The 23,002-nt window shown below is 55.3% G+C and overlaps 1 protein-coding gene across 1 annotated transcript in view; it reads left to right on the top strand.

Moving 5' to 3' along the window:
- The window catches only part of NUDCD3 (NudC domain containing 3), a 59,027-nt gene extending 41,118 nt beyond the window's left edge, over positions 1–17,909 (top strand). The window contains exons 4-6 of the mRNA XM_055334689.1: positions 7,160–7,303; positions 14,164–14,352; positions 16,391–17,909. Of these exons, the coding sequence (XP_055190664.1) occupies positions 7,160–7,303; positions 14,164–14,352; positions 16,391–16,501 (444 nt within the window). The 3' untranslated portion in view covers positions 16,502–17,909. The remainder of the gene's footprint in view (positions 1–7,159; positions 7,304–14,163; positions 14,353–16,390) is intronic.
- Positions 17,910–23,002: the final 5,093 nt, after the last annotated feature.

Here is a 23,002-nt window from a genome sequence, read left to right on the forward strand (position 1 = left end):
TAAATAAATAAAATCTTTAAAAAAAATAAAAATAAGTGGGACGCTTGGGTGGCTCAGTAGTTGAGCATCTGCCTTTGGCTCAGGTTGTGATCCCAGGATCAGGGATCAAGTCCTACATCGGGCTCCCTGCGAGGAGCCTGCTTCTCTCTTCGCCTGTGTCTCTGCTTCTCTCTCAGTCTGTGTCTCTCATGAATAAATAAATAAATCTTTAAAAAAAAATTAAGTAAAAACGTAGGTCTCTTCAGGTCCTTTGCCTTTTTAAAAATTGGATTTTTTTTATTGTTGAATTGTAAGCATTCTTTTTAAGTGTAAATACTGTACCTTTGTTAGATAATTTTTAAAAGTATTTTCTCCCGCTCCATGAATTGTCTTTGTACTTTAAGAGATGGTGTTTTTTGAAGCACGAAAACTTTAGTTTTGAGAAGATCTAGAGTTTATTTATTCATTAATTTTTGGTTGCTTGTGCATACCTAAGAAGCCATTTGCTCACCCAAGTGAGTGAGTATTTACATTTATTTCTGTTTTTTTTTTTTTTTCTGAGATTTATACTTTGAGTCCCTACACAACCATTTTGAGTTGATTTTTGGATAAGGCATGAGAGAGTTGTCTCATTGCATTCTGTTGCATATGGATACCCCCATTTGTCACGGTCCCATTTTCTTTTCCCCCATTGAGCTGTCTTGCCACCCTTGTTTAAAATCAAGCAACTATAAACTTATGGGTTTATTACTGAATTTTAAAATGTATTCCATAGATCTGTATGTCCACGCTATTTTTTTCATGCTGTTTTATCATGGTTGTATCTTTATAGTAAGTTTTAAATTTTTTGATTCTTTTTCCCTCCATGATTGCTTTTTTTGGTATTAAATAGAAATTTTTCTGGTGTAGTATTTTACTTTATTTTTTATTGTTATTCAAGGTTTTTTTTTTTTTTTTTTTTTTTTTTTGAGTGAGCAAGTGAAAGAGAATGAGCAGAGGAGGGGCAGAGGGGGAGAGAGAATCTCAAGTAGATTCCCTCCTTTTTTTTTTTTTTTTTTTTTTTTAAAATTTTTTTTATTTATTTATTTATTTATGATAGTCACAGAGGGAGAGAGAGAGGCGCAGAGACACAGGCAGAGGGAGAAGCAGGCTCCATGCACCGGGAGCCCGATGTGGGATTCGATCCTGGGTCTCTAGGATCGTGCCCTGGGCCAAAGGCAGGCGCCAAACCGCTGCGCCACCCAGGGATCCCAAGTAGATTCCCTCCTAAATGCGGAGCTTAACACGGGGCTCAACTCCATGAGATCATAATGTGAGCTAGAATCATGAGTCGGATGCTTAAGCAACTCAGCCACCCGGGGTCCTTCTAGTGTAGTATTTTAATTCTCTTATTTTTTTAAAAAACTATATATTTGGAGTTATTGTCTTAGTGTTTTCTCTGGGATTTAATATTTTTTTTTAAGATTTTAAAAAATTTATTCATGAGAGACACAGAGAGGCAGAGACATAGACAGAGAGAGAGAAGCAGGCTCTCTGCAGGGAGCCTGATGTGGGACTTGATCCTAGGACTCTGGAATCACGACCTGAGCTTGATGCAGAATTCTTGGTTGACACGCTTTCCCTTCATCCTTTGAATACTCTCTCCCACTGCCTTCTAGCCTGCATAGTTTCTTAAAGATCTTATTTATTAGAGAGCATGAGTGGGAGGCGGGGGGACACAGAAGCAGAGGGAGAAGCAGACTCCCCTTGAGCAGGGAGCCTGATGTGAGACTTGATCTGAGGACCCTGGGGTCGTGATGTGAGCAGAAGGCAGGCACTTAACAGACTGAGCCCCCCAAGTGCCCTAGACTGCATGGTTTCTGATGACAAATCAGATCTTGTTCTGTTGAGGAGCCCTCTATGTGCAGAATTGGTTTTCATCTTACTTTCAAGATTCTTTGTCTTTGCCTTTTTTGACAGTTTGATTTTGATGCATCTTGGTCTTGACCTCTTTGAATTTATTCTACTTGGAGTTCACGGACCTTCTGGAGTGTGTGTTGTCAGCCATTTTTTCATAGATTCTTTCTATCCTCTTTCCTCTCCTGCTGTGGCTCCGTTGTGCATGTTGTGGTGTGCTTAGTGGTGTCCCTCAGGTCACTGAGGCTCTGTTCATTCTTTCTGGTCCTCAGACAGAGTAATCTTAATTGTCCTGTCTTTAGATTTCCTGATTCTTTCTTCTAACTGCTGTGACTTGCTTTGGAGACCTCTAGTAGACTTTCTGCTTCAGTTTTTTTCCCCAGTTACTTTTAAGTTCCAGAATTTGTATTTGGTTCTTTAAAAAAAAAAAAAAATAGTGTCTTGGGACACTTGGGTGGCTCAGTGGTTGAGCATCTGCCTTTGGCTCAGGGCATGATCCTGGAGTCCTGGGATTGAGTCCTGCATTGGGCTCCCTGCATGGAGCCTGCTTGTCCCTCTACCTATGTCTTTGCCTCTCTCGCTCTCTGTCTCTCATGAATAAATAAATAAAATCTTAAAAAAATAAATAAAATCTTTTTAAAAATGTCTTATCTCTTTATTAATATTCTTCATGAGATTTTATTCTCATACTTTCCTTAGTTATTTACACATGGTTTTCTTTAGGTTTTTGAGTATATTTACAATAGCTGATTTATAGACTTTTTGTTAAGTTCATGTCTGGACTTCCTTGGGGATGGATTTTATTGTTTGCTTTTGTTCTATGTGGATGGGCTATCTTTTTTTGTTTTTAGTGAGTCTTGTAATTTTTTGTTGAAAATTAGGCATTTTAAATAATACTGTGGCAATTCTGGAACTCAGATTCTCCCTTTTCCTCATGGTTTGTTGCTGTTGGTACTTGATGTAGTTCTTGTTTGATGACTTTTAAAATACATACATTTTAATAGATTTTATTTATTTGTTTATGAGAGATACAGAGAGAGAGAGAGAGTGGAGGAGAGACACAGGCAGAGGGAGAAGCAGACTCCATGCAGGAAGCCTGATCTGGGACTCGATCCTGGAACTATATAGTATCATGCCCTGGCCCGGAGGCAGGCGCTAAACCACTGAGCCACCCATTGATGCCCATTTGATGACTTTTTTGAGCTAATTTTCTGAAGTCTGTATTCTTTATTTTGCGTTGCTGATGAAGTATCTACTTGGTGAACTTAGTGATCAGCAAATGATTGGACAGACTTTCTTAAAGACCTAGAACCAGTGAATTTCTCTTCCCAGGGGCTCCATGTATGTATTAGGGCCTGCCTTTAACAGGCCTAGCAGTTGAAAATTCTGCCTTAGCCTTCATTTGTTCATGCAAAGTCTCAAAGTCAGCCAGTGGTAAGAGGTTAGGGCCTTACTGAAGGGTTTTTTTCTGAGCCTGCACACAGCCTGCCCATTCATGTGTCCCAAGTTTTCAAAACCTCCATGGGCATTGTATTGCACAACTTTTTTTGTTTGCCTCAGCTGTTATGAACTTTCAGTCAGCTGTGAAGTTAAAATACTTGCCTCTTAATTGTTTTCAACAAACACTCTCTGGGGAAAAGGCTTTTTTGAAGTCCATTTAAAAACGGCCTACCAAGTGGGGTCTTCCAGCGAACTGTCACACAGGTCAAGTAATCAGAGTTCTTTGGGAATGAAGTTTTGAAGGAACTGTAGCTCCTTTGTGCTTCCTCTGATGGCCGCCAGGCTGTACTGGGAATGTGGGTTGCCAAGGGGCTACAGAGTGAGAATGGGTCTAGGGTAAGCTGTCATAAAGCTTGTTTTTCTTGAATAAACGCTCTCTGGGTTCCTACAAACCTTGATTAGTTTCTAAAGTTCAGAAAAAGTACATATTTGACAATTTTTGCCAATAATCTTCCTGCGTTTTTGGATGAGAGCTTTTTTGGAGATGTTAACTCTATTATTTTCATTTTTACATCAAATTTCTTGTGTATTTTTTTTTGTTTTTATCTTACAAAAAATAGTATTCTTCCAGCATAATGTCCAAATCACTCAGACTCACTAGTACAATATATTATCTAGAAATCATTTTTCCTGAAGTCCTCTCACCTCCGCTTCCAACCTGGACCAATTATGTTTCAGTTCTGCTGTACAGCTTCCATCCTGGGGCTTCCTTTCACCGTACTTCTAGATTAAATTCAGTGTGTTTGGAACCCTTTTGGATCTTTCTCTCTTTTTTTGTTCCTAGTTTTATTAAGGTATAACTGACCTATGACACTGTATTAGCTTCAGGTGTATAACAACGCTTTGATGTCTGTATTACAAAATGATCACCACAATAAGTTTAGTTTATATTTGTCACCATACTTTGTGTGTGTGTGTGTGATAAGAGTGAGTTCTACTTTCTTAGTAACTTTCCCATGCATGGGAGTGAGTTCTACTTTCTTAGTAACTTTCCCATGCATGGGTACAGTGTCGTGAGCTGTGGTCACCATGTGATACAGGAGATCCAGGCCTCATTGACCTTCTTCCTGGAAGTTTGTGCCTTTGACCCTCCCTCCCCCTGAGATCTTCCTCTGGTTTAGTTTTTTTTCCCTCATTTTGCTGGACTATAGCCTCAAGGAGCTTTCTCAAGTTTTGAAGGAACTATAGCTCCTTCAAAAATATATTTACAATATATTGTAAATACAGGACTCTTGAATGTCTTAAAATGTAGTTCTTTTTTTAAATGTAGTTATTTAAAACATATTTATTTCATGGTTTGGTTGTGTATGGAAATCTAAAAAAATTCTTCCCTTAGAAGATTGAGGGCCTTGCCTCCCTTTTGTCTTATGTCCGGTGCTACTGTTTCTTGAGATCTCTTCCATTCAGGTTCTTTGTGAGGGAACTTTTATCCCTGGTCTTTGCAACTTTTAGGACCTTAATTTGAATAATTTGAATATTAGGAGTCCATAAGTTTGTGTGAGTCCTTTTTCCCTCATTCTGTTCAGCCCTTGGTGGGTTTTGTCCAAAAGCACATTTTTGACTCCGGAGTGTTGTCTTGTTGCTGCGTGTGGTTTCTAGCCAGCCACCCCGATCACCTAGATTGGTCTTTGTCTCTATCTTGATAGTTTTTTTACTTTAACAGTCTTTCTGTTGCAGATTTTATTTTAGCTTCTGTGTATTTAATTCTGAGTGGGGTGTGTGTGATTGTTCTATTTTCATATTTCATTTTGGTTCCATAGTCACACCGCTCACACCTCTCTAAGGATATATACTGGAAATATTTTAGAATTTCCTTTTTTCCTAATTCTGTAGTCTTTTTTTTTTTTTTTAAATGCTGCTGGTTTAAGGATGCAATTCTTAGTTCCCTGGTAGTTTTTTAATTAAAAATCATATTTTCCTCATTCTTTTGAATAAGGGTGGTATGGATGGTTTTCTCTGTTTTATGTCAGAGATCTGCTCCTCTACAGCTGCTGAGGGCTCAGCGGGGCAGCTTTCCTGACAGCACGTGGGTCCCACCACCCACGCTGTCCCCTCAGAGTACTGGACAGACCCCTTGGTCTATGCCACTGCGGTCTCGGGGCTGCTCTGACCGCTCCGCTCCTGCCCTCCCACCTGACTGCCCGCCAGCTGCCCATGCAGCCAAGGCTCCCAGATGCACACCGGCAGACCACTCGCTTGTTCCTGCTCTGTCCTGCCTGTCCCCACACTCTTCTCCTTCATCTCCTCCTCCCTTGTGTTGTCTGGGATTTTTCTCTTTGTGCTTGCTTTGTCTTTTCCATGGGTCGCAGAGGCTGGGGCACCGTCACCTGTCCCAGAGTGACCTCTTGAACTGGAAGCAAGAGGGTTCCCTCGGTGCTTTGGCTCGTCCCCTGTTGTGCAAGACTCACTGTGAGAACTTGCCCAAATTTGGAAATAACCATGTTATGTAAAGCTAGCGGGGAGGATTTTATTAAAGTGAGCTTGCTCCTGGAGTGCCTCCACCACATGCCCAAGTTCATGGTCAGAGGCATGGTGGTCCAGGAGTCTGCTGGGCTGCTGCCGAGTTGGCTGTTGGATGCCAAGTAAAGCTGGCTTGTGTGCGTGTCTTTGCCACGCTGGCCGAGTGAATAGGACACCCCCAGAGGTTGGTGTGGGGGCAGCTGTGCCCACAGGACGCTCCAGCCCCTGTGTGTGGGCACAGTGTGGTCTGTGGGCCACTCTGCTCTGTAGCAGCGCTTTTGTCTCCATTCCCCGCACGGTTCAGGAACTCTTCCTCTCTCGCCCGAGAGCCACCTGATGGTGGGGACTCTGGAACAGCACCCCCTCCACTGTCCCATCTTTTACTCGAGATTTACGATACAATTAGGTTATGGGAGCAGAGCTTGAATATTCTGGGACACTTAGAGTTTCTGTTCAATACTTTCTGAGTGTTTAATGAGTACTTACAAGCCATGTGGGAGGGTAGTCTCCAAACAAAAGCAGATGGAACCCCACCCTTGGGCCTGAGGTGTCCCTTCCAGTGTCTGTTCATTGAATGCACGCATTATGCAGATGCTATCATAAAAAGATATTACAGTATAGACACAGATTTTAGAGTTTAAAAAGAAGTGAAAGAGAAACTGGAGTTGTACTTGCTTTCCTCTTCCAGTTTCTGATCTGAATAACGTCCAGGGCTTCACGAGCTTTGGATGCTGTAGGCCAGGGTCCCAGCAGCTCCCATATGGTGCTGGGGACAGATGTGGGGCAGAGGGGAGAGACTATACATGACAAGTGTGAGCTGAGAGGCTGGGTTTCTCGAGAACAGAGAAACTATGAAACCACAGGAGCCAGCCTCAGTGTCCCTGGCAAAGGCACAGCTTCTCATGGACCGGGACGGAGGCAGAGCAGGCGTGTGGGGGTGTGGCCTGGCCCTCCTGGCACGTGCGGAGCTGTGCTACCCAGGGGGCCGACAGCTAGACGGGGTGGGAGGCACACCCCCACCTGCGCCCGCCAGGCTTGCTTTCCGCCATGGAAATTGCTCTGCCCTGACGGAGAAGGGATTTGGGTGGAAAACCAGCAGTTTTCCTGCGTCTTCATTATCCATGTTGAAACAGAACTTCCAGGATGTTTACTTGAAGGAGACCGTGGAGCGCAGGCTGCTTCTTCCAGTGTCCCTGGTTGGTGGGATTCTTTTCTCCCAGAATGCCTGCTTCTTCCAGGATGGCCTGGCTTCTAGTTCTCTCCTTGGGAGCGCACTGGGTGCCACCTTCACAGCACAGAGTGACACCCCTCTGCTCGGTTCCAGGTCTCGGTGGCCCTCAGCAGCAGCTCCATCCGGGTGGCTGTGCTGGAGGAGAATGGGGAGCACGTCCTCATGGAAGGGAAATTCACCCACAAGGTCAACACTGAGAGCTCTCTCTGGAGCCTGGAGCCTGGGAAGTGCGTCCTGGTGAGTGTGGGTGTCTGTGTGGGCACTCCAGGAGGAGAAAGGGGCGTGGGGTCCTACCAGTTGGTTCTCTGAAGTGGAGCCAATGGGGATGTGAAACTCAGTGGTCGTCTGTCCTTGTGCCCACGTGGAAAACCGCACACAGTGACGACAGGAGCTCCTGGCAGGGTCATCCCCAGAGCTCGGCTGTGCTTGTGCAGGATGTTCCTCCCAGTCCTAGAGGCTTCCACTCGCTGGCGATTTGGTTACATCTGAGGCAGAACCAGATAAGTGGAAAATTGAAAGGCAGATTGAATGTCATGGATGTCCTCCTGGAGGATGCAGAGTGAACAGGTTCAGATAGACCAGCTTATTTGACAAAGGAGTCTCAGCTGACTGAGCTACGTGGGGCTGCACAGGCCAAGCGGGCTACCTAAGTGCTCCTGTCACTGGCATCTTCAGAGGCTCATCCCCTCCTCGAGGCCTTGCCACCCGGTCAGTGGGCAGTGCCCAGGGGGCCTCATATGGCAAAGGGTGCCTGACTCGGGCCTGGAGAGAGGGTGCAGGGCAGTGGGAACAGACCAGGTCTTTGGACAAAAATCTCAGGATTTTACAGAAACACTTTTATTCATACGAGGAAGGAAGGAAAAGGAAGAAATGTTTCAGTTTCATCTTCGTGGGATGGGCACCAGTGAGCAGCCTGTCCATGCTGACTGGAGGGCTGTGGAGCGGAGAGGGGTCTGTTGTACTGGGATACTGGTGAACACTCCCAGGTACTCAGAGGTAGCCAGGCCTGGCCTACCCAGCTCTCGTTATAAACCTTGCTCGGCACCTCTCTGCCCTTCCAGCATTCTTACTTCTCTCTGTGGGAGTGTGACAGTTGTCATACGGGCTCAGTCCCTCTTCCCATCATGCCACGCCTCCCTGTCCCCCAGTTCACCCGAACCACTTCCCACACCCCGGCCTCATGGTCGTTTGTATCACCAGCTCATCTCATTTGCAACATGTCTTCGTGGTCATGGTCTTGTTTGTGCTTCCCAGGGCTGTGGGAGGTAAAGTCGGGGTCTCCTCACCACCCCCACTATCAGCCTCCCAGCAGCTGGCAGCTCATCCTGGGTGGGCAGAACTGTAAGACCAAGATCCAGGGTGCCGCTGCCCATGGCCTGGGGCTTCACCATCCTGCCTGGGGCAGGGGTGACTCCCGAGCAGTGCCCCTGAGGGAGTCCCAGTGGCACCTGGTGGCTTTGCTCCAAGGAGCCATCGGAACATACTCTGCCTTGATGCTGCCTCCGGGATGATGGAACCCCCCCTCCCTGCCTGGACGGACTGGCCAAGTGCTTGCTGATCCTCTGAAGGCCCCCAGCCACTGCACTGGTGTCTGTCAGGGTCATCACCGGTGTCCTTTCCATTACTGCTGTGGAAACGTGGCTCTGGTGATTCCGGGTACCTCATCTTGTAGGAGCTTTGGTTGGTAGAGCTGACTTTGCCTTCCTCGCAGCCATGTGGCGCCTCTGTGTGTGATGTGTGTGAGGGCCTGAGCGTGACTGTGGCTCATGGCGGGCCATTAGCTCATCATTCCAGTGGCCTCTTCTGAGCGCACTCGCACTGGGCTCCACGAGGTGCCTGGTAATGCACTTTACTCTCTGGAAACATGCTTTACAGACAGGGATGCGGCTTGCATGAGGTGGAGCTACACCTCTGCTCCAGAACCGGCCTGTTTCCTCGCTGTGGACCTTCCACCTGCAGGGCAACCTGGAGAGGGTGGGGAGGAGGTGGGGGGGGGGCGGCCCGTGCATGGCCAGGGGGTGGCCCCTCTGGTCCTCTCGTGCTGTGCCCTGCTGCCATTCACTTTTCTAGTTTGTTTTTGCCCAGTGCCTGGTGCTCAGGAGCTCAGCCATGCGGAGCTGACCGCGGCGGCAGTGTACTTGGCACTGCCCATGAACATGACTTCTGCAAGTTTTTCCGCTGACCTCCTGCCAGCAGGGTCCACGTGGGAGCCCTTAGAGTGGCTTGACTGTCAGCAGCTGGCACTGCATGTGTCAGGGCCTCGCCACCGGCATGTGCACTTCCAAGGGAATGTAGGGTTTCTCCCTGCCTTCCCTCCTCACCACGGACTGTATTCTAGGCTTCATTTGTCAGTGACATTTGGGGTCACGTATCTGAGATGATACCATAGCTAGGCGGGCGTCTTGCTCTGATGCGTGAAGACCCTCCTTGGATTTGCTGCTGGGAACAAGCACCACGTCCCTCGGACATCGGAGACAGATGGGGCTGCCTGGGCCGCCTCACCTGCTGCGTGCCTCAGCTCCGCTCAGCACTGCCTGGCTCCGGTGGTTCCATTAGCCACAGAGGAGCTCCATTCCTGACCCTTCTAGTGAGGCTGAGAGCCGGGGTTGGTCTATCCCTAGACGTCTGTGGGTCACTGGCAGTTCAGGGCTGGGCACTGTGCTGAGCACCAGGGCTGCTGAGGAACACGGTCAAGGGCCCCGGGGTCTTTACCAGAGCCTGGAACCAGCAAATGGGACCTTATGAGCGAACAAGGGAGGTTGGAAACAGAGGAAGACACAGACAGGAGTGATGTAAAGACAGGCAGACACTGGGAAGACCTAGAAAGGGAGCCTGGCCCTGCTGCAGCACTTGCATGTTGGACTTCTGGGCTCCAGATGGAGAATAAAAGCCCCTGGCTGCCCCTGGCTGCCTTGTAGGTGGTGAGAGCCTCGTGGACCATGGGGGGCGACCCCAGGGGTGCCTGTTACCTCACCAGAGTCATTGGTCCATGCCTCTGACCTCTCAGGGAGCCATGCTACTTGCTTCCCAGCCACCCTCATTGCCTGAGTGGATGCGCATCAGACACGCCCGGCAAGCTTTCAGAGCAGGCAGGGGTGGCAGCTAAAACCGGATGACAGCTCTGCCTCCCTCCCTCCCACACTCGAGAATGTTAAAGGAGGCTTCTTGCCTCTCAGGCAGACTCCTTTCCCGGTTAAGAGAGTTAAGAGACTTGAAGTCAGCGCGCCTCCCCCGTGCCACGCTGTCCCAGAAGCGCCGTGGCACGCTGTCCTCATTTCCCCCTCCAGGTGGTGCTGCGGCCCCTCTGCTGTGGTGGGTGCTCCATGCTGAGCACCCCAGGTGGAGGCCGCCCCCCAGATGGGGCATCGGGGTGCTCAGCAGGTGCAAGGGTGTTCTTGGGCCTGTCCTTGCTTGGCCTCGGCGCTCACCCAGAATATTGTATGTATTGTATTCACGAACCATGCCCCCCCCCCACCAATTCTCGGATGACTTATTGAGATGATTTCCTCAAGTTCAGTTCTCAGAAGTGAAGTTGCAGGCTCGCTGTAGTGCTTGGCTGCATGCTGGAGGACATTCTCCTGTGCCATGTGTCCGTGGGGTGGCCAGGTCCCAGCATGCCCGCCAGCGCTGCTTCACTGATCCTAACTTACCTTGACCGGCCTGCCTGCATTCATTCGTCTGTCCGTCTCAGTCTCCTGGTGAGGTTGTGCTTCTCGGAAAGTGCTCTCCTGGTGCTGTCTCTTGCTGGCGGCCACCAGAGTCACAGTGCATCATCTGTCCCAGATGTGAGTTTGATAACGTCAAACTTGGCGAGCACCAGAAGCCTGCAAACCAGTCCATGGAATGAATTGCAGGCGCTTGGCCTTCAGTGCTCTCCTTTCTCAGGACCCTGGGTGTTTCTTGAGGCACTCAGTGCTGTGGTGCTGCCCCTAGCCAGTCCCTGAGTCCCAGCAGGGAGGAGTTGTGGCTCTGGGGCAGAAGTAGGTGGCCCAGGGCAGCAGGAATGTGTTCCCAGGGGACGCAGGGCTGTCCCTCCATCCCGAGGCGAGAGGAGAGTGCAGATAGCACAACCTGGCTGCTCCTACTTCCAGCACATGCCATATACCCCACCACCACCACACCCGTGTCCTGGCCCATACAGCACTCTAATTCGTAAGCTTAAAAAGTTCGTTGACAGCACAAGACACCAGGAGATTGCCCTTTGAGGTGCTGTGCCTGGCAAGCTCTGAGGTTGGTGGTTGGCTGCAGACCCACGTCCTCCTTTCGGAGGGACCTGCAGAGAGTGGGTTCCTGTCGTCTGACCCCGTTTCAAGGCACCTCCCTGGAAGCACTGTCCACGGCTCTCACGGATGGCTCCCTGGCCCCCATGGTCTGGAGAGTGCTACAAGGAGCCACCGTTCCTCAGCAGACACGTGGCCGCCATGTTTGCTTCTGCCACGAGGGGAGGAGGGGGAGGCAGAGGCTGCTGAGTCATCGCACAGGTTGTGGGGTGCAGAGCTTGTTCACGTGGGGTTCGAAGTTTCTGTGAGGACGCTTTGGGAACCTGACTCTAGGTCTGGGACCAGGTCACTGTGAGGGTCCTAGAGGGAGGCCAGGGAAGGAGGGGGCATGTTAGCAGGTTACCAGTCAAGCTAGAATGCTCTGAACACTTGCATAGTTAGGGATGGGAATGAATGGGAGCCACTGAGGTTCTGGGCACCCAGGCGTGGGTGCTGACAGTGGGTAAGGGGCTCCTGCCACTGTTGTGGGGGAGGTGGGCTCAAGGAGGTATGCCCAGTGGATGTGGTGACATGCTGGGCGGGACATGGTGTCACCTGTGCATTATGCTGTTGGGGGTGCTTCCCGCAGTCAATTGAGGGGAACATGAGACCCCAGATGAAGGACGGTCTCTAAATGCAAAGCTGTGGAATGTTCCAGATGAGCGAGGACAGGACCACTAAGGTGCATTTGGGACCCTGGCCTGGATCCTCTGCAGGAGGGAAGGTGGGCTGAAACTTTCCTCAGGAAGGAGGCACTTGTTGTGTCCAGGTGGTTCAGGCGAAAACATCCTGTAATTTATTGCGTGTTATGCATGTCCTTAAACGTATTCTGTCATGCAGTGACAGAGCAGGGGTAGCATGTTGGTGGGGAGCCTTGGGCAGAGACACATGGGTATGTTTGAAATTATCCCAAATAAAACGTTCAGAAAAACAAGATGGCAAATGAGCACAGGGAAGGATATGCAACCAGAGCCACGTCCCCCTGTGACTGGCTGCTGGCAGCATGGCTACATGTGTGTCAGGACTCTGATGTGCCCTCAGATGGGTGAATTTCATTAAATCCAAAACCACATCTCTGCAAACTTGGTTTTTAAGGAAGTAACAATGTTAAAGTGAAAAAGCAGAACCAGATGTAACCCCATCCAACTCCGAGACCTGGTCCTAGAGCGCTGTTCCCAGAGTACCTCCCTGGCCTCCAGACGCACCGTGAGGACACCACGCTGAGTACAAGAAGCTGGGGCACAGCAGGACACCTGACGTGCACAGGGAGGATGGGGAAGCATGAGGACAGTGGGGAGGGGCTGCTCGTGGGCACGGGACTCCTTTTGGGGTGAGGACAGTGTTCTGAACCAGATGGAGGTGGTGGTTGCACAACACTGTGTGCGCTCAGCGCACTGAGTTCACTGTAGAGTGATTATTACATTTTACCTCAAAACACATTTTTAGTAAAGGTGATGCTCTGCTCATCTTCATTTTTGCTGGGTTTGCAAAGGGTCCGTGAAGACTTGCCCTGGGGACACGGGAGACACAGGCATCAAGGCCCAGTAGGCTCCTTGTCTGCAGGGTCAGCCCATCATGCCCAGGAAGGCCGTGTGTGGGAAGGGCCAGCAGTGGGGCCCCCGGTGGTGTGGGCTGACACCTCTGTGCCCTCTGGTGGTCAGTGGCTGCAGTGGCTGTTCTGCCCTCTGCACCCTGTCAGCAGCAGGCGCTGACTTCTGGCTGTTTGGAGCGGTCCCGGTCCCGGCAAGGGTGATGCCGGAGGGCCTGCTCTCTGGGTCCCAGAGGCACACTGGCCTGTAAGCGCCTTGGAATGCACTCCCACTTGGGAGGTAGTTGTTGCGTTGGAACGCAGATTTGCATTTGGAGAGGGTGGGCTGTGTTCTTTACGTGGGGTCTTGGGGGGCCGGGTCAGGTCCCCACACAAACTGGGGAGTAAGGTCAGTAAGGCGCCAGCTGAGCAGGGCATCTGGAAACAAAATCCACCCAGACGTCAACTGTGGCGTTTGCAGGAAGAAGTCCTTCACCTGCCGAGCGAGCGGGCAGGGGTGCTCCAAGCCCGCCGTCTCAGCCCTCCCGTCGGCATGCCCCATGCCCACTGGGGTAGTCAGCAAGGGCAGGATTATTTCTGCCATGGTGACATGAATCCCATGCTGTCACCTGGATGCCCTCTCGCTGTGTGGCCTGCCCTGTACCTGTGCCCACCTCCGAAGTCCTTCTCTGAGATGAGGATGGAGCCCTGCTGCGGTGGCCAGGGCCAGACAGACCCTGGGTGAGGTGGGGCTGGGGGGCTAGGGGGCATGGTGTCCTCACATATGTCACTGATGGGCAGGTTCGGATCTGTCACGTCACGATTGCCCTCCAGCCAGTAACTCTCTCTCCAGGTGCTCCTGAGTGAGAGCTGCTCCAGCTGCAGGCTTGTCCTGCCCGCTTTGCCCTGTAGCCTTTGGGGCGTGACTGGGCGTTTCCTGCCTTTGGAGGCTAGGTGGATAGTGTGAGAGACAGTGGGCCGCCCACAGGGAGGCGTGTAGCCTGCACCCTGCCCGCGTGCTACCCTGGCCTGGGTGCCATGCCGGAAGCAAGGGAGGCCCTCACGTGTATAGTTGGCGAGCTGGCGGGGCCAGAGTGTGGGTAGAGGCTCCTATTTGGGGCCGAGTGTCCCCAGCAGTGCAGGGAGGATGGGGTGGGGGCTGGGCTGGGGTCCTGGCAGCCGAACAGATGTGGGGTATTCATGCGCACGGGGCTTTGGCTTCAGAACCTGGTGAGGGGTGAAGGCCGACGGCCCCGAGCCCTGAACCAGTGCCACCCCCACACGGAGCCCTGTCTGCCCACATGTCCCAGGTGAGCCTGAACAAGGTGGGTGAGTACTGGTGGAGCGCTGTCCTGGAGGGCGAGGAGCACATTGACATCGACAAGATCAACAAGGAGCGCTCCATGGCCACAGTGGACGAGGAGGAGCACGCCGTGCTGGACAGGCTCACCTTCGATTACCACCAGAAGCTGCAAGGCAAGCCACAGAGCCACGAGCTGGTGAGAAGGGCAGGGGCAGCCGGGGGCATGTTGGGGGCACGGAGGGGAGGGGGCGCTCCTGTGGGATCCTCGCAGGCGGCCCTGGCCTGGTCACCTGTCACCGTCCGGGAAGGGGTGCTGGTACACACAGGCGTGGGGCATGGCATGTGACTAGCTCTGCAGGGCATCTGGGGGGGGGCGTGTGTGTCTCCAAGGACCCTCTCCCCCACACCCCCCCCCCAGAGGACCCTGGGCAGAGTTGTGGGGACCCAGGCTCAGCCCTGCTGCGGGGCCCATGGGAAAAATCCTCCCGAGTCCCCATGGAATCCCAGAGGCCTGAGAAGTCCGGGTTGACCAGCGTGGAAAAGGCAGGAAGGGCCCGTGTGTGCAGAGGCCGAGGCTGCGCGGCCTGAGGGCAGGGAAGAGGGTTCGCCATGCATGTTCCTGCGCTTGTGCGTGTGTCAGCGCTCCCAAGACTGGCTATTCCGGGGGGAGAGTGTTGCTCTTCCCAGGTTAGTTTTGGTTCTCCAGCGTGACAGGCTTGGCCAGCTCAAGCCTTGTGGGGGCACCAGTGCTACTCTGGGGGCCTCACTGGGTCCTGCTGGTGCTTTGGGGGCACCGCGGGGGTCCTCCTGCCACCCTGTCCTCAGATGGCCTTGCTCCTGCGGGGCTCACTCCAAGAGCTCTGGCTGCGCCAGGTGGGCAGGGCGGGCTGGGTCGTGGGCTCCACCAGTGGCCCTGAGAGGAGCGTCGGGCACCAGCTCGTGGTCAGGGTAGCCCGGTGGCTCGGGCAGCAGGGCTGGGGCCTGAGCCTCTGAGCCTTCTCTCAGCCAGGCTCCGTGACCAGCTGGACCTACAGGGCTGGAGGGGCTGAGGTGACCTGTTGGGGGGACCTTGGGTGCCTCACGGGCTGTGTCTCTGGCTGTCACTGCTGAGCATGCACTCGCCTTTGTGTGCACTGGGTAGCTGTCCCTGTCCCTTACGTGCCAGCGGCCTGCAGTCACCAGACGCAAGCTTTGTGAGCTTGGGCCCCGTGGAGGGGGTCAGGTGCCGCCGCCTGGAAGTGGCCAGGCATCCAGGCCCAAGAGGGGAGTAGGAGACTTCTGCCGCCAGGCCCAGGACAGGCAGCTGAGGAGGAAGGGTCCAAGGAAGAGCTTTAAAGATGCTGCAGCCTAGAGGACAGATCTCTGTGCCCCGAGTGGCCCAGACTCCAGCAGGACTTGCCGTTGTGGGGGGCAGCATGGGGCCCTGGGGGACGTGAATGCTGGGCGAGCAGTGCTCTCTGGGCACCTGGAGCAGACGCACAGGAGACACGGACTGGGTGTGCCCCTTGCTCGGGTCACCCACTCTTGAATGACCAGCACCAGCACTGCTGCCTAGGACCGCTCTGGACTCCCCAGGAACTTGGGGAGGAGTGTGTGCAAACATGGGGCATCCTGGCACACAGCTGTGAGGGGAGCAGGGTCGGGTGCACAAGAGTGTGGAGGCAGGAGGAGGCCCCTGCTGGGAGCTAGCAGGGAGGGAGCCGGATACCCGGAGGTGCCGGTGTCATACTGTTGGGGATGTAGCTGTGGCCTTTGGAGGAAAGCAGGCCCCTGGGGAAGTAGGCCGCGTGGGGCCAGAAGGTCAGCGGGACTGGCTGGTGCTCTGAGGAGGCCCAGGCGGCCCGTGTGGGGAGCAGGCCTGGAGAGAGGTCCCCTCACTGCATGGGTGGCTCTGGACACCGTCCTCGCCAGGGGTTAGGTCTCCCCTGGGGCTCCTGTCCAGAGAGTGGCCAATGGGGATGGGGCTTGGCAGGAAGGGGTGGATGCCCTCAGCGTGGCCGTGTGCATGCAGTGGGCAGTGACCGGCTACGGTGGGCCAGACTCACGGCCACAGCGCCGGGTTCTGTGAGGCAGAGTGGCCTCGGGCAGGAGGGACACCGGGCCTTTCTCCCTGTGCTGTGTGCGGGGGCGCCCTGCACGGTGTCTGCGACAACCCCGATCCTCTTGTGGAGGCGGCGGAGCAAGTCGTGCTCTGGGCCGCGTGGTTAACCTCTGTGTCTGTTTTCTGTTTGTAGAAAGTCCATGAGATGCTGAAGAAGGGGTGGGATGCCGAAGGCTCCCCCTTCCGAGGCCAACGATTCGACCCGGCCATGTTCAACATCTCCCCGGGGGCTGTGCAGTTTTAATGCCCAGAGGAAAGGACGTGCCTGCGGCCGTGCCCCCGGCTCCCTCCCACCAGGGACTCGCTGCCGGGTTCGCCCTTGCCCTCCTTTCTTTCAAGGGTGAACCCGCGGCGCCCGGCCCTGCGTCTCCAGACTGTCGGGAGCAGCACGGGGCGAGCGGGACACCGGCCACCCGCTCTCCTCCTGCTGCTGCACACGCTCTGCTTGCTTTCCTCGTGCTGGGCCCGGGGAGCGGGTGCTGGGCCGGCTGCTGCCGAGGGGGGCGCGAGGGTCCTCGCCTTCATCTCTCCTGCACACCTGTGTGTGCGTTCTCGCTTGGTGTGTGTGCGCGTCCGCTGGATGCTCAGCCCGGTCAGGGAGAACAGACTGGGGGTTCTGGTCAGCGCTGCTGGATGTGGGGACATGGTCCCGAGTGGTCACAGACACAGCAGGAACTGTCCTCTGTGGGGCCTGGTCCTTGTTGGGGAGCCAACCAGGTGCCCTCGGGAGACACAGCCACGGCCTTTCCTCCTGCCTCTGCTCTGCCCATGGGGCCTGAGCCACCCCAGGCCCGCAGGCCACGTGCCTGCTGCTCTGGGGGCTGTCAGCTGGCAGGTTTCCTGGGACCTTCCCTCGGGGGCTGTCCTGGGGGCTGAGGAGGACTCCTTTCTAGGCGATGGTTCCTCCAGAAACGGCCCCCTTCAAACGGCTTGAGTAGGCGGGAGCTCACTCGTCAGTCGTGTGGGGGCCGGTTTGAGGCTCGAGGTGGCCAGAAGTGAGTGGGGATTCCTGTGTATGTCCGAAGCAGCCCCTGGGAAGCATCGGGTGGCTCTTGTGCCACGAAGGAGGTGCAGACACCAGGTGGCTGGGAGGAGCGTCGCCAAGGGGGCGCAGAGCTCTGCCTCCATAGTTGGGCCGGAGCCTGTTGGTGGAGCTGAGACCCATCCTCAGGGTCCCCAGGATTTGCACACCTGTCCCATGTCCCAGGGTTCTCATGGCACACATGTGTGTGAGAACCGGTCTCGATGGTCTTGTCGGGGTCTCCTGGTGTGATGAGGTGGGGCTTGCACTGTACCCCAGCTACTCGGGAGACTGGGGAGTCATGGACTCTATGGTCCGTCGTTTTCTCTGACGTTTTCAGTGTTGCGTTTTTGCCCACCCCGCCTGCCGTGGCAGCGGCTCACCAGCGTCAGAGTGGCGGGCTGGGGCACCGGGCCATGCGGCCGATGGCGGGCCGTCCTCGTGGGTGTCCTCTGCCCATTGCTGCCGGCCTGGGCCCTGGAGCCGGTGCTGCCTGCGTGTTTTCTCTCTCCAGACGCGGCCGCCGCAGATTGGCCACTGAGCTCCGTCAGCCAAGGTCCGGGGAGACCAGGGTGCCCGCCCACGAAGTCCCCTGTCCAGTGTTGGTTTGCAATAAATCTGTATTTAAGCACTTTGGCGTCCATGTGTGTCACTTGCTTCTGAGACCCTTCTCTGTGTGTGTGCGTTTCCGGAACTCCAGCCACGAGGTCCCTGGCTCGTGTACAAAACAGACGCCAAAGTAGGGGATTCCTCAGTGTCTTCTGAACTGTGTCTGCTCTAACCTGTGGTTTTCAGAAATCTGATGAGCTTTTAAGAAAAAAGGATTGTGGCTGCAGAGCCGACATGGGTTTCTAGCAAGTTCTGAAAAGCTGAGGTGAGCACAGGATCCCGAAGCTTTAGCCAGAGGACCCCACCCCACCCCCGCGTGCTGGGCTCACCCATCTGCCTGCACCCTCCCGGGCACAGCACGTCGGCTGCATCCCTGTCCCAGGGACCGTGCTTGTGGACAGGCCCTGGCGGTGCTTCTCAAGTGAATGGAGGTTGCGTGGTGGCATTAGCAGGCTGGCGCTCCCGTGGACCTCCCGCTGGCACCTGTCCCAGCCTCGGTGGGTGTGGGGGGGTAACACTGTCATTTCAGGCTCTGCTCCCCGCTCAGCCGTCTGCTCAAGCACCAGGGGCTCTCCCTGGGTGTGATTCTTGAGGGCTGGCTGGCCTCCAGAGGTCGGCTTGCGTGCAGCCCGACAGCTGCCCTGGCCTGCCCTCTGCCGCTGAGCCCGGACCCGGGTACCGCCTTGTGTGTTCCCCTTGCCCTGAGGACCAGGCCCACGGACACTGGAGCCCAAGCTGGTTGGGGGGCACGTGGTGAGTCAGTCCCACCTGGCCTGGACGGCAGGCACAGCAGCCTGCCGGGGCTGTCCCGGCTGGGTGGTCTCCCGTCTGGCGAGCATGGAGGACGAAACCAGGCCGGGCCTCCCGCCTTCTCTGTCATGCTGCTTCCCACACTGTTTAGCCAGAGCCAGATGCACTCAGGGACGTTTCGATGCAAACACGGTGTGAGGGCCACAGAGGAAGGGATGCCCCTGAGCTGAGGCTGGAGCTTGGAGCTGTACCCCCCCCCCCCCCGCATGCTGCTCCAGTGGGGCCTCCCTGCCTCTGCCATCCGTGTGGCACAGGCCTGGCACCAGCAGACGCTCTGCAGGTCGGGGGGTAGGCCCCTGGCGTCATTTGACGACTGATCCCCAACAGCCCAGGTGCTTCTCCCCGAGGAGGGGTCCTGGTGTGGGTATAGCGGTGGGGCGGCTGGCGGTCTGGGGCAGGCTCTCCTACAGGGCAGGTGGTTGAGAAGCTGCCCAGGTCGGGGCCGTCACATGGCCTGGGCGGGAGGGTCTCCTGGTGGCCCACAGCAGGGGCCTAGGAGCCCTCCACCATGTGCCTGGCCTGCAGAGGGTCTGGGTTGGCAGGTGCCACGGAGGGGCTGCCAAGCAGGAGCTGGTGCTCTAGCCGAAACGCGTAGGAGCCCTGGGGACAACCTGTCAGCTGTCCGGGCCCAGCAGGCCACCCCAGGCCGGCGGGTGCCTAGCAAAGAGGAGCTCTGCTGCAGAAGCAGCCACAGGGCTGTGGGAGAGGGGCCAGGCGGGGCCCCACACAGCTCTGGGGTCCTCCCTCACCCAGACAGGGTGCTCTGGACTCCTCCCATTTCAACCCCCAGGCCGTTGGGCATCTTGCGAAGATGTAGCATGTAGGGTTTGGGGGCAGCCCGCTGGAGACGGCCTCTGGTGGGGAGGGTGCCAGGACTCGGCCCCGCCTCCTGGCCACCCAGCCTCCCACAGCAGCTGCTGTAAAGTTCTGGGGATACCTGCTGGCTTGGGGCTGCCCTGCAGGCCAGGCGCCCTGCTTCTCTGGGTGGGTGTGTCAGCTCTCTGGGTTACAGGGAGGCAGGCTGTGTTCCTAGAGCACCAGACACGTCCTCAGAGGTCACGAGGGGCATCCTGGGCACCCCCTAGGCCTCTGCGGGGATCGAAAACGCCCCCGATGGCAGGATGGTGTGCACTCGCCCCATGTTTACAGTTGAGGTAAGCAGCTCAGTCAGCAGAACCTTGGGTGACCTGGGCAAGTGGCAGGACTGGGGATGGATGCGGCAGGCCAGGTGGAGCCCCCAGTGCCCTCTGCGCCCCAGGGCCTGGACAAGGGGATGGAGAGGTCCAGCCAGCTCAGGTTTTGAAGGCCAGGGTCAGGCCTTGGATTTGACCCCAAATTCCTGGAGTCCACAGGGAGTCGCTTCCAATGTGTGCCGGAGAGCAGTGGCCCGTGCCTGGTGGCGAGGAGTAGGCCGAGTGTTCTGGCCAGCAAGTCCTGCAGGGGCGCCCACTGACCCATCCAGGGGCGCTGTGACCCCCCCCAGGCCTCCACACCCAGAGAGGGGCTCCCCAACCGCACCCAAGCCTCAGGGCCTTTCGCTCCCAATTCCTTGCTGGCAAGATGGTCCCACACAGGGCTCAGCACCGGGCGGGGGGTGCTGCGGGACCTCCCACCCACCCTGGACCCTGCAGAGCCCCGGCCCCGCCCTGCCACCCCCTTCAGGGACCGGCCTACCCCCTGGCTCAGGCCTGCTTCCCCCCCCCCCACCTCGGGGCAGGAAGTGACCTGGGGGCCTGGCGGGCAGGAGGTCCACGCCGCCTAGGAAGGATGTTGTGACTCGAGCACGGAGCTCACCATCTTAGCGACGTTCAGCTGCACCTAGCATGTCCATCCGCAGAACTGTCTCGCGTTCCCAGTGTGGAGCTCTGTGCCCGTTCAGCAACCTTTTCATCTGCTGCTGGCTTTCAAACGGAGATTTTACTCACATTCCGGTTTCTGGGCACACTCATGGGCTAGAGAGCCAGCTGGCACTGAGGGGTGCAGTGGGGGCTGGGGGGCTGCGGCTGTGACCACCACGGTCCCACAACGCCACCTGCTTACCACAGGCTCCCTGAGGACCTGCCTCTGGAAGGGTGGCCTCTCCCAGCCACGGGGGTAGAGCGGGCCCCGTGGCAGGGGGGAAGGGCCTTGGGTGCTTAGTGCAGACAGGGCTCCAGGATTTAGGGTCTCGGGCACAGGGAGGACTTGGCCAGATGTGGCTGAGGGCACAGGGGTGGAGCTCTGCTTCGGGTGCCTTCTGTCCTAGCCCTTCCACCCAGGCTGGGGGAGGAGCTGCCCAGAGCGACCCCCCCCACGAGGGGGCTGCAGGAGGCGGGGCCAGGCTGTGTAACCACCCTCAGCCTGCCAGAGATCACACCCTCTCCCCAGAACTTGGCTTGTGACCCCTCAGGTGGTAACAAAGACAGCAGAGCAGGTGACAGGAGTGCTCCTGGATCATCCAGGGGCCCAGTGTCGGCACAGGTGGCGTCTTGAGGGGCAGGAGGCAGGCACCTAGGGGACTCAGCGGTTGCGTGTCTGCCTTTGGCTCAGGGCGTGATCCCGGGGTCCTGGGATGGAGTCCCCCATCGGGCTCCCCACAGGGAGCCTGCTTCTCCGTCTGCCTATGTTTCTGCCTCTTTCTTTCTTTCTTTCTTTCTTTCTTTCTTTCTTTCTTTCTTTCTTTCTTTCTTTCCCTTTCTTTCTTTCTTTCTCTCTTTGTTTCTCATGAATAAATAAATAAAATCTTTTTTAAAAATGAAATAAAAAATAAATTAAAAAATAAAAGGGGCAGGAGGCTCAGGGTCAGAGCTGGGGAGGTTGGGGTGATGTGCTCTGAAGGTGGAGCGGGCAAGGGAATGTTTCCCCCCACCTTGATTTCAGACTTCCGACCTCCAGAACTAATGATAGGTTTGGTGTCAAGTCCCTGAGCGTGTTGGTCCCCGCAGTCCCGGGAACCCCTGCATATGTGTTTGCCCAGTGGAGCTGGAGGGATCGCCCCAATGGCTCTTGCCTCTGCCCTGGGGCGCCTTGCCAGGCCCAAGCCAGCATAGCCTGGCCTGTCTGGTGGTCGCCCGCTGATCCAGGACCAAGGTCCAGACCCCCGCCCACCCTGCAGCCCTGGCAGATCTCTGCTCAGAGTTCAGCGGAGCCTCTATCAGTCCGCTTGGGTCCTGAGAACCTGGGGGTGTTGGGGGTGTGGTAGGTGAAGGGGCCCCGCGGGGTTGGTGAGGGAGGGGGCAGCTTGGGCAGAGCCTGTGCAAAGAGGGCTTCTCGGGGGGGCCCTGCTAGCTGGCCCCTTGGAAAAGCAGGAGCCACGCTGGCCAGCTGGTGGGGGGGACCTGGAGGGAGCCGCGCACACCCCAGGGGCGGTCTTCCATGCTTGAACAAACGGGCTCCGGGATAGCTTCTGGGTCGACTTCTACCTTCCAGTTTTGAGATCCACAGTTGGTGCTCCCACAATGCTCAGGTTAGGGCCATACGACTTGGGACCCCCTGACCCCACCCCTGCAAGGCACCTGTCACTGGAAGTCTTATCGATAGCACAGCAGTCGATGAGCGCGTATCTTGCATGGTCTTTGTAGTTGATGCTATATCCTCACAATAAAGGAAGCCAGAGAATGAGTGTTATTTGGGGAATCATAAGGAAGGAAAAATACATTTATACTTCCGTGCTGTATTTATCAGAAGAAATCGATCTATCAATGGACCTGCGCAGTTAAAACCTGTGCTGTCCGGGGTCAGCTGTAGAGTCAAGGAGATTGTGAAGTGTTTCCTGTTTGTCCAATGCCAACTGCCACCCTCCCCCCCGCCCATGGCTGCGGGACGGACACTGGGACAGCCCACAGGACACACTCAGAGTCCAATTCTTCAGGCCCCCCAGCATGCGCATGCAGCTCTGTGTGATGTCACAGGACACTCCGTGCACCTGCTGAGGCCCAGACCCACGGGGTCTCCAGGGGTGCTCTGACGCTGTCCCTAGCCTCTGGAAGCCCCCATCTGATCTCTGGAAGCGGAGGTCCGCAGGTGGGCAGCGGAACGAAGGCTGTGCTCCCGGATTATGCGGTATGTGTCTTTGAGGTTGGGTCTTCCCTCGCGTACTTGGAGGTTCGTCTGAGCTCAGGTGTGTGTCAGGAGCTGAATTCTTGCCCCTGCCAGCTGCCAGGCTCAGGGCGCAAACACCTGCCTGCCATCCCAAGACACTCGCAGGGTCTCCAATCTTTGTCTCTTACAAATAAAGTGCTGTGAGCGTTTGTGTGTGAATGTGTTTTCCTTTCTTTGGGGTAGATGCCCAGGAGTGCATTTGCCAGGTTGGGTGTGCAAGTGCAT

The sequence above is a fragment of the Nyctereutes procyonoides genome, unplaced genomic scaffold (assembly GCF_905146905.1).
Source record: "Nyctereutes procyonoides isolate TBG_1078 unplaced genomic scaffold, NYPRO_anot_genome, whole genome shotgun sequence".
NCBI lineage: Eukaryota > Metazoa > Chordata > Mammalia > Carnivora > Canidae > Nyctereutes > Nyctereutes procyonoides.